The sequence below is a fragment of the Neolamprologus brichardi genome, chromosome 20 (genome assembly GCF_056152115.1).
Source record: "Neolamprologus brichardi isolate AB-2024 chromosome 20, ASM5615211v1, whole genome shotgun sequence".
In the NCBI taxonomy this organism is placed as follows: domain Eukaryota; kingdom Metazoa; phylum Chordata; class Actinopteri; order Cichliformes; family Cichlidae; genus Neolamprologus; species Neolamprologus brichardi.
In genome coordinates, this window is record NC_142123.1 from 7254849 (window position 1) to 7265726 (window position 10878).

Here is a 10878-nt window from a genome sequence, read left to right on the forward strand (position 1 = left end):
GCCTGTGTGCCTATGTGTTGTGGTGTCTGGTTCATCACTTGAATTAGGGGCCTTTTTATTATTGAATGACTCATAGTTTAGCTTAACAAACAAACAAGAATCAAAAACAAAATTGATTACAAAGATGCACGTCCCAAAACCTTCAGAGAGCCTGGAGAACTATTGACACTCTGAAATATTACAAAGAAAAGGTCTGGCTCCTCGGAAGCAAAGTCTAAAGAAATCAAGGGGCGGCCCAAGACTTTTAACAGTACTGCATCTCTGCAGTTCTTCCTTTGTGATGAAACCTTTAGTTCTTCTCTCAGCACTATACATGGGTAACTGAAAGCACGGACCAAAACCTCCATACAGACACGCAGTGAAGCCAGTTGACTTGATTTTTCCCAGATGGACCAGGACACAGAGTTTCTGTTTGAGCTGCAACAAAAGATCAATTAACATTCCTCGGAGCGTGGAGGAGCGGCATGGCTTTTGTAGCCCATTTAGCCTGATGTTGGGGGCTGGTGGGAAACTGGGGAGATGGGACTACTCACACTGCGCCCACAAGGCCAGCTTCACATCTGGGTCCAGCCAATGATGGAGACCCTCAGAGGCACACTGCCAGCCCCGCTCATAATGCCATTAACTTGACACTAATTTGACATAGTTCATTTACAGCAGAGTCTGCAGACCCTCGGGGGAAGCGAGGCAAGGACTTTTGACTAAAGGCTGCCAACAATTTTTCAGAAGAAGTCATGACCAGTAATAAAGATATCTGCAAAATATGCTAAATTTATTAGTTTCGTAATAAATTCATGACTCGGTGACTCTCTCCAGCAGGGTGGCACTTTTGGGTCTTTCTTTGTTTGTCTTTCTATATGAGGGCAAATATAAACATGACTAATATGCGCTCCCGCCCCTGTTTGTCTTTAATAAGAGGAACAAGAGGCTGAGTAAACGCCTCACGCTGTGCGTCAACACAAGCGCAAAAAAATCGCTTGTTGGGCATGCACGCGTTGGTCGGCCCGGCTCGGGCCAGACAACTTACGCCACTCACCTCCTTTCACACCTGGGTCGTCTGTAGCTTTGAATATGCTCGAGATACACTGCTGAAGCTTTCCCTCACTCGCGATCCCCGTGGGAAACCTTAATGTCAAGGCTTGAGTGGGGCGGAGTTGGAAAAGCAACAGGTGGTAGACGAATAAGTTTCATCTAAGACTTCTTGGATTGTCCTGTCCTCTCACCTCGTTTTACTCCCTCATTTTAAACTTCCTTCAGCCTAACTTTGATGGGACTGCCTGGAGTCATACCCGAGGCCTTTATTATTCCAAAAACAACATTTTCTGTCCTCTCCACACTTTGCTGTCTGAGCAGTAAAGTGCTCAAGTGTTCTTTGAAGGGGCATTTATATTGTTTTATTGCAGTAACGCATTTGGTCCTTAACTGCAGTCACCCCTCCCCCTGGAGAGATTCTCTCTTTTGTGTATTTTACTCTCTCTGATCAGAATTAAAAAACAGAAAAGAAAATCTGATCAATCCAGCTGATATAAATTCGGAGATAGCGCCTCTGATTAACTCTTAATTACCTGTTGCTTATCTTGGGAAACATGCCCAGCACAGATAAATGCTCTCTGAGTTATTGACATCTCCTCCATTGTTGTTGTTGGGAGTCCCACTGGTCAGAGTGTGGGAACCCCAGCCCTGCCTCAGCCACATGACTTTGTTATGCTAATCTCCCAGTATAAAATGAGGAGCGGCTCCTCCAGAGACATCAGAGCTAACACTGCTTGCCCAGAAGAAGCTGCTCACTTCACCTCTGCAGAGACATGGCTCCTTACTCAACAAACTACTCCTCTGTTCACCACATCAGGATCTCTGAGAAGGATAACATTAAAGTGAGTACCACAGGAGATTTTTAGATTGGCTTGTGCATTGCTGACTTGAAACGTGAACTTACTTGTCTGCCTTCTCCTTCTCAGATGAGGAAACCCATTGTGGAGAAAATGCGCAGGGATCGCATCAACAGCTGCATCGAGCAGCTGAAAGTCATTCTGGAGAAGGAGTTTCACAAGCAAGAGCCCAACTCCAAGCTGGAGAAGGCTGACATCTTGGAGATGACTGTGAGCTTCCTGAGGCAGCAGCTGCAGACAGGCCTCTGTCAGAGCGACTACAACCAGGCCTACTCTCAGTGCTGGAGGGACCCTGTGCACTTCCTTTCAGCTGGCTCAGAGGCTTCTCTCGCCCCTCTGCAGGGACTCCAGCAGCAGCAGGACCAGAAACTCCTTCAAGCCCAGACAGCCAGCAGCTCCTCCCCAGTCTGCTTCACACTCAGGCCCACCACAGTGCAGGACAGCGGGAGCAGAGGCCCCGTGTGGAGGCCTTGGTAGAGGCAGAGACTGAGACATGAGGGGTGCTGAACTCTCCCTCACTATGTAGGAAATATATTTTTCCAGCCTGCTCATTCCTGATGGGTTTCCTTAGCGTCTCATCACATTGATGGACAAGTAAAAGCAACGGCTCTCACATAGCTGAAGATCCCGCTGTGACTCTTAATACGTACTTTCCCTTTGCGTTTAAAGCTGGAGGTTGATTTTGATTTTGAGTATTGATAGTTTTGTTGTTTACTCCAGTGGAGTTTTGGACTACTCGATGTTACTGTATATGTGTCTGCCATACTGTGTTTATGGACAGCTGCTGTGGAGAATATTTCTCATCTGTTTTGATGTATCTATGCCAAACTCGATGTGTCAGTATGATTACAAAGCGTGTGTTTTGCGTGTAGATGGGTTTACATTTTTATATTGCTGTTCTGCTATTGTGTAAAGGTTCTTAAAACTCATTCCTAACATTTGTACGACAATTAAAAATAAAAAGAAACAATCATTAAAAATGCTTGCTGACTTCTTTTACATTTATATATATTTCATGAAAAAACATTGGTACTATATATATATATATATATATATATATATATATATATATATATATATATATATATTAAAAAATACCACTTTATTTTTGCCTCTTTTAGTGCATTTTTATTTTAACACCTCTTTTCAACAATGAATGTAGGGATGGTCATTAATGGTTTGATCTACAAGGCAACAGATATAAGGATGTTTGGGTCTGTACATATCTAAACAGCAAATTTAAAATGGGTTTTCTGCTGTACACACATTTTCCTCATTTGGTTTGTAGATTTCATAATCAGGAAATGTGATTGGATTTCTTTGATTTATGCTAACCAACGTGAACAGAAAAACACATTTAAAAATCCAGCAAATTGTATCTACTTGCTGGCATTTGCAGCCAGCATCTTGTCAGTTACACACGACAAGATGTATTTTTTTTTGCAATGCAAAGGCACAATAAACAATCAGCTGACCTTGGCATGTTAGAAACTAAAGCAGTCCCCCATGCTACTAAGTAAAACAATCACACATTCTCCACAGTGCCCAGATTTATGGCCTACATATTGTATTCACAATTACTCACACGTGTACACATATACTTACTTATAATCAAGTATAGATCGCAATAGCATTTTCCTAGCTTGTGTTTTACTGTAAATTCATGCTTCCAACACTCAGTATTCCTAACAGCACAGTGTAATGCTTGGAAATAAAAAATCAAAGCCACGGTTTGCTGCTACCTCTTAGTGTTTTATCAAATAATTTCTTCCCTAATATAAAAAAAAAGGACACTCATGTTCTTATGTGAACATTTTATGTTAACTGTGGATGATTTTTAGTCTTGGTGGTTTTGTTGTTCAAGCATTTCATTCACATCTCTCTGTTTAAATCTCAGAGGTGCTTACTTTGTTATCTCCCCTCACAGGTTGTGATGTGGTGAAAGGAGGCGTGGTTGGTGATGCATGGAGACGTTGGTGTGTAGGTGAAGCGATCAGATTCATTTTGGATGACACTATCAGCTCTGATGCTCTGGAGCTGCTCTTCACTCTATAGCGTGTCATTAGCATGACAAAGGTGCGTTAATTAGGCCGTATTGGGGTTTGTGTCAGATGAAGATGTATCAATAACTGAGAAGTGAAGCAATCAGAGGCTGGCTCAGTGGAGATAAAACCATTCCAGATTGAGAATGGAGTGCCGTCCATCTCTTATCAGGAGCTGCTGCTTATCTCAGCCTGCATTTACTCTGGGGAACGTGGGCAGAAGCTCCTGATATGCACCCAGGGAATAATTAAACAGGATGCATCACTGCACTGGTGGTGTCAGGGGAAAAGACGCTGAAAGAAAACATGTTATTATAGATTTAATTGCTAGTGTGGAAAAGGCAAATTCTTAGTTTTCACACCACAATGATTTACATAGTTTTTTTGTGCACATTTTTGTCTCTTTGACTTCATGGCAAAATATCATTAATGTGTGGATAGCCACATCCCAAATGAAACCTTGACTCTGTTGGTATTCGGGTGACTTTAATGGTTTGTTGATTTTAGTGTAACGAAAGACAAACACGGCCAAGAGCACAGTGAAACGTCGGCCACAGCAGTTTGCAGGTAGAGGTGTAAACGTGCCTTTGCATGGATTCAAACGGTTAGTTCGTATGTTGGGCGATGTTGAAATGAAATTCCTGAATTTTTATTCTCACGCCTCTTCTTTGTGTACAGACAATAAAACTCCTGCTTGTTCACCCATGGCACACTTCGATTGTTGACCGAGGGTATTAGCCTGTGAGTGGACAGAGAGACTGTGGGAAAGCCAACCTCCGACTCTACTCACACATCTACTGGTCAATAGCGCTGACCTCCCAGCCACAAAAGGCCTTTTCATCTATCCTCTCAAACAACAGCTAACAGCAGCAGTGTGTGTGTGTGTGTGTGTGTGTGTGTGTGTGTGTGTGTGTGTGTGTGTGTGTGTGTGTGTGTGTGAGAGAGAGAGAGAGACAAAGCAGTTAGGGATTTCTTTGACATGCAATGAGTTGTTGTATCATTCTGCAACTTGCTGTAACAAACTTTTATTCTGTGACCAGCTGCTTTTTGCTGTTGACTCACTTGAAACTTGAACTTGACAATTAAATTACACTGAAATTAAATTATAGGACATCCAAGCAAAAGAATGCACAATCTAATAACACACAAATACACTCACAAGATAAACATTCTTTAAATAAAATGCATTTAAAGCTATTATTTTGCGCTGCCTTGAATATATTCATAATGTAATGAAATCACCACACTACTCATTTTTTCATGGTATACATTTGAATACAATTCTGGAAATGTGCAGTTGTGTTCATTTGCGGTCTCAGCACAATAATATAAATTTTGGGTACAAAGTATCCTCCGAGGAAGGCTAGGACACTGAAGAGTGTGGCAAACACTTGTGCGGCCATGGTGAACGAATCTCTGCTGATGAGGTAGAGGGTGAAGAAGCTGATCCAGGAGATCATGTACACCATGAGGCTGAAGGTCACGCACTTGGCCTCGTTGTAATTGGCTGGCAGGTCTTTGCCCATGTAACTGAAAGTGAAGCAGAGAACGCTGATCATGGACACATAAGCAAGTTCAACACCAGAGCCGACCGAGAGGGTGTTGCTGCACTCGAGCACGATGCGATCTTCGTAGAATTCAAGATCCATGGAAGGCCTGGGGGTGTCGAGGGCCACACGGAGCACGGAAATGATCAGCATGATGGCTGACACTAGGAAAATTGTAAACTCTGGCCCGTGTTTTTTTGCCCACTTGTCATAGGCTGGCGGCAGCTTGGATGCAAATTTAAAAATGCAGACAACCTGAAGGGCGCGCATAGTGATGCAGGCCAGGCACACAGTGAAGCTGTCCATGAATAGAGACTGCTTGAAGATGCAGGCCAGAGGCGATGGCTGGCCAAAGTGGCACAAAGAGCTTATGGTGGCTGCAGTCAGGGCTGCCAGCATCAGGAGGCAGGTGCGGCCCCCGGCAGACTTGGCCACGGGTGTGTTCAGGTTGAGCAGGAGGATTATTGCGGTGCCAAAGATCATGAGAAGGCAGGTGGCGAAAAAGAAGAGCAGGGCAATGGAGAGAGGGGCGTCCCATTCCAGCAGCAGGACAGTCCTGTTCAGGCACTGCTCACTGCTCGGGGGCGCCCACTGCTCTGGCAGACACGGCTGGCAAATTACAGGATCTAAGGAAGAGAAAAAGCACAGCTTGAAGAAAACCTGGGATATAAAAGCTGGACAGCAGTTGTGTCCACTGTCGGTTGAGCTCAGATTCACCAGCCCAAGTCTGAAACTTAAAGTCAAACACACAGCATTTGCTGGAAATCATATAATATGGGATTTGTTATTATTCAACATTGTGGCCCTTGTTTTGTTTTTTCCGGTCGTTTGGCTTCAGCGTCAGAATGTGCATTCAGCACCACCTATTGGACAATTTTACACACAACAACAGATAATGGCGCTCTGTTGCATCGTGGATCACTTTGTTCACTGGAAGAAATCTTAAATAAGTTACCACATGGACAGTATCCCGTGCTGAACTCTATATTGACTTCTGGAGCACAACAACTTTTATTTCTTGGATATCTTTATGATTTTGGGGGATTTGTATTTGCATTACATACAATCAGCACCTCTGACGATGCCGATAAACGACACATATTTATTACTGGCTTTTATAATAAAAAGATAGATTTCATATAATCTTTGTTATGAGATCATAAAATCTCAGATTCACTTTTCAGTCTCATTTTGCTACATAGAGATAATATGTGGTCAAGGAAACCCTTTTCCACCGCCCGCCTCTTTGTTTTCTATTTAACCAGGTGCTTTACTGCTCCTTTTTCCTTTTTCTTTGTTTACCACTTTTATTGAGGAATGTGGCAGCAGGACAGGCCTGGCAGTCGAAGCAGCACTTATGCTGCCCTGTCAGCAACTTCTTGTGGCCTGTTGGGCAGGGTGGTGAACAGATGGACAGTGGCACCTATACACAGTCAAAGAAAAATACATATTATAGATTAGCTTTTATTTAAACAGGTCATCTCTAATAGATCTAGCTCTTGGTCGGAAGGGAGAGCAGAGAATAACAGAAGAAATAAATGTTATACAACAAATGCACATAAACCACAACACCAAAAGCATATTTGTTTAACCTTTTTAAATGAGAAATGAAAATGATAATTTTTAGGGTTAGGGTTAATTTTCTGTGGGGTTTTTTGTAATATTTAATCTTTTTTAAACTATAAAACAAACCCAAACACCATGTTGCTCTTACTGCTCTTGAACCTTCTTTTCCGCACCACTCAATTCGACCTGCATCAATTGTCAACGTAATTGGGTCTGGGGTAAAGGAGCCCACTACTCTCAGGGACCAGTCAGTGCCCCTCCAAATCCAGGTAACAATATCATATCCTGTGGGTGGATCTCCATTTGCATCAAAGTACACAGAGGTGTTCTCCAGGGAAAATCGCACATGCTTTAGCTGCTGAAAAAGCTGGGGAGGACAGAAAATGAGAATTATGTAAAGAATAAACCCAAATCAAACCAAACCAAAACATCAGTTTAAATCAACTCACCTCCCATGGATGCACGGTTCTCTTGTTGCACTTTTCGGCATCACAACCAAGTGTAGTGTGCAGAGCATGAGCCAAAGCATACACAGCTTTATACACATTGAAGGCAGAGGCGATGTCATATTCCTCCAGAGAGTAATTATGTCTGGCGAGGCTGTACAGGTCTGTGCTCTGTAGGCAGTCATTTCCATTGCTCATGGTAACATTAGCGTCGGCGCGTTGCATTGAAGCCTCGACTATCTTTTTCTCAAACTTCTCAAATCCGGGAATGGATATAGGTTTGACGGCCACACCGATTACAGTACCGATTGTGTTGATTCCACTTATGCCTGATATAAGAGTTGCCACTGACCAGTCCTCCGTCCCAATCCACACTTTATCTGTTATGTTGCGCTCGAGTACAAATGGGAAGAAGCCACTGAGTTTCGTCTTGCTGGAGAAGACCACAATGGTATTGACTTTGGTTGTCAGTATGTCCGTTACCATGTTCCTCATGATCTGGACTGTTTCATCTGTGGCTGAGGGGATGACTCCTTGGTAGGCGATGCAGATGCCGTAGCTGGATGCTTGTTGGGACAGACTCTTCATGGCCTGAAGCCCATAGTCATTGTCACTGCCTAAGAGAGCGATCCAGGTCCAGTTGAAACGAACCAGGAGCTGGATCATAGCAGCTACCTGGTTCTTGTCACTGGAAATTGTGCGGAAAAAAGATGGATAGTATATCTTGTTGCTCAGCTGCTCACTTGATGCTTCATAAGAGATCTACAATGAGCAATGAGTTTCTTTTAAGATGTGAATGTGGAATGTAAAATAATTCATGGACACGAGCAAAGACTTCCAGGTATTAACTTACCTGTGGTACAAGAGAGGTCCCCAGTAAAGCAGCAGGGGTGAAAGACTTGCTGCTGCTGTCTGGCCCAATCACAGCCACAGATGTTTGAGCATCACTGGAATTAAGGGCTGTGTTGTTCTGTGCCCCAGGTGTAGAAATGTTCCTGTACTGTTGGTCGAGCAGGTCCAGGGTGGCCAGGATACTGGCCGGTACGGAGCAAATATCGTACATCTGGTAGCCGAGTTTCACTCCTGGTAGGAGAGAAAGCACCCCTGTTTTGCTGTTGATTTCTTCCACAGCAAATCTCATAGCTTGCAACAGATGAAAACCATGTTTGTTGGGCCTGCCTCTGGAGAAGAAAAAAAAAGAGTGTTAAGTTTGAAAAAACTGACAATATTAACTGGTCCACAAGTGAAATGCATCTATCGGGTTTCTGTCTAATAAAACAGAAACACTCACTCTCTGCATGGAACCAGAGCAGGCAAACCACTCAGCCCATTAGTGTAGAAGAGAGGAAAGAGTCCAGCGAAGGAGAAGTCCCCCTGCAGATACATCCCCTGGCTGTGAGTGGTGTGATCTAGATTCCCATCAGCTGACTGCAGCACTAACCAGCCCAAGGAAAGCAGCACAGTAACAGACATGCTCGTATTTTAGCGTCAGCTTATGCACATCTGCATGTGGAAGCTCAGTGTGTTGTGCAAAAACAGATCAGGAACTCTTCTTAAAAGTGTGGGCTGGCAGAGGGGAGGATTTTCCATTCTTCTGAAAAATGTTTACTGAGTGAAGGTACTTTGCATGTGGAATTTGTTGGTGTCATTAGAGTTTTCCTCCCGTTGAAATGATTTGCATAAATGAAAGTCATGAAGAGGCAGACCAGTGATTTTTTCATAAATCTTTGACCACTAATATGGAGTGAGTGCAGATTCACTTTTTAACATATTTATTCGGGCTGATAGTCTTTTCCAATATAAGGCTTTGTTTTCAAGGATTTTAAATCATAAGATTAAATCTTAATCTTATAGATGATATTGCAATTTCAGTGTGATGTACATACATTACGTACATAGATACAAAGTGAATTTATCAACAAACGAAGGCAACATTACAGGTTTTGGGAGTTAAATGTTAACCTGATGCTGCTGGATACTTTTTGTAAGTACATTTTATGATATTACTTTTGTTAAATTCCACAAGATGTGTGTTTAGGAAAAAGCAGCTGCCCATAAGACAGAAATAATGTGTCTCAAAAGTGTGTCTGGGTCAGCACAAAAACTAAGAATCTACTTTGAACAGAAAGTATTTTTCCTTAAAAAATAGAATGAAAAAACGTAGCTCCGATAAAGTCATCAATGTTTAATAAATATAATGTAAAAACGGTTTATTGAGCAGAATCAAGTATAAGATGCTGAAAGGCAAAATTTAATGTCACCAGATGAGGATTCAGGGTCTCAGGGGGTTAGCTTGTAAAGGCATAATTTGAAAGTGATGTCCTACTCAGAAGGACATTTTAGAACATGTAAAAGCCAATAATAATAATAATACTAACAATACTACCACTAATAATAATAATAACAACAACAATAGTAATACATTTTATTAATCGGCTCTTTCAAAACACTCAAGGGTGCTTTAAAAGCAAATAAAAAAAAAACCAAATAACGAATTTCTAAATGTATATAATGTTACATGTTACACTAGTCTTATTAGCTACACTTATTTTGTAATGTGCAAATCCTTCATGAGGGTAGTACAGGTGTGCCAGAATTTGCATTTTGGTTGATATCTGACCTGTATTTTGTCAAACACACCTGTTGTACTAACATGTAATTTGCTTAGATCCAGGGAAAAACCATTGTTTTAACAAGAATACGGTGCATTTTATTATCCGCTGTATTATGCAGTCAAATAGCCATGTAAATTCAAATGTCTGTACAAACACAAAGATTTGATGGCATGCACACAATATGCAGACTTTTAACAGAAAGGCATTTGTTAATATGTCCGTATGAGCCGGGAAGTTGGATAAATTCTCTCTGTTTTGTCTTTTGATGACATATTGCAGTCAGATTAATAACAGAGCTGCATGAGTAATAGATCCAAGTTAAAGCAATCATAGCTTGAAAACAGTCACAAGAAAAATCTACTCATGACAAAAGGTTTATGAGTAAGACTCTGACCTTTACCAACGTGACTCCTCTCTGTGTAATTCTTCCTCTCAGCCTTCCAAAAACGTGTAAAGCAGCCATTATTAATGTACTCTTATGCTTCTTTAATATTATAACATTACACAAAGTGAATTGCAAACAGCTAAGCATAGACTGAAGTTGGGCAAAGTTTTGATTAATCATTTGGTACACAAAGAAAAAAAAGTACAACATTTAACTATATTCCTATACAACAACTGTTTGTAATGTCTTTGTGTTGAACTGGAGCAATAAAACATAAGTGTTCGGGTCTTACAGCTTTTAAAAGATCAGCTGGTCAAACTGCAAAGTGGAAGAGAGGCATTTTGGACATAACATAGCAAAACAATGGGCTGCTTGGCCTATAACTAAT

General features: G+C 41.8%; 2 protein-coding genes across 2 annotated transcripts; one reads left to right on the plus strand and one right to left on the minus strand.

Annotated features, from left to right (window-relative positions):
- The first annotated feature begins 1755 nt into the window (after nt 1-1755).
- her12 (hairy-related 12) lies at nt 1756-2788 on the plus strand. Its single transcript, XM_006785440.3, has 2 exons — nt 1756-1874; nt 1959-2788. The coding sequence occupies exons 1-2, from the start codon at nt 1806-1808 to the stop codon at nt 2364-2366; spliced, it is 477 nt and encodes a 158-aa protein (XP_006785503.1). The 5' UTR covers nt 1756-1805; the 3' UTR covers nt 2367-2788.
- Nucleotides 2789-5181: 2393 nt separating this feature from the next.
- tas1r1 (taste receptor, type 1, member 1) lies at nt 5182-8963 on the minus strand. Its single transcript, XM_006785760.2, has 6 exons — nt 8782-8963; nt 8344-8671; nt 7494-8252; nt 7193-7411; nt 6781-6901; nt 5182-6104 (listed from the first exon to the last, which is right to left on the minus strand). The coding sequence occupies exons 1-6, from the start codon at nt 8961-8963 to the stop codon at nt 5182-5184; spliced, it is 2532 nt and encodes an 843-aa protein (XP_006785823.2).
- Between the last annotated feature and the right edge of the window lie 1915 nt (nt 8964-10878).

Coding starts and splice junctions, on each gene's coding strand:
- her12 (XM_006785440.3), top strand. CDS start 1,806: ATGGCTCCTTACTCAACAAACTACTCCTCTGTTCACCACATCAGGATC. Junction 1,875..1,958: donor CTGAGAAGGATAACATTAAA/GTGAGTACCACA, acceptor TCTCCTTCTCAG/ATGAGGAAACCCATTGTGGA.
- tas1r1 (XM_006785760.2), bottom strand. CDS start 8,963: ATGTCTGTTACTGTGCTGCTTTCCTTGGGCTGGTTAGTGCTGCAGTCA. Junction 8,672..8,781: donor GCTCTGGTTCCATGCAGAGA/GTGAGTGTTTCT, acceptor TTTCTTCTCCAG/AGGCAGGCCCAACAAACATG. Junction 8,253..8,343: donor GGACCTCTCTTGTACCACAG/GTAAGTTAATAC, acceptor TGCTCATTGTAG/ATCTCTTATGAAGCATCAAG.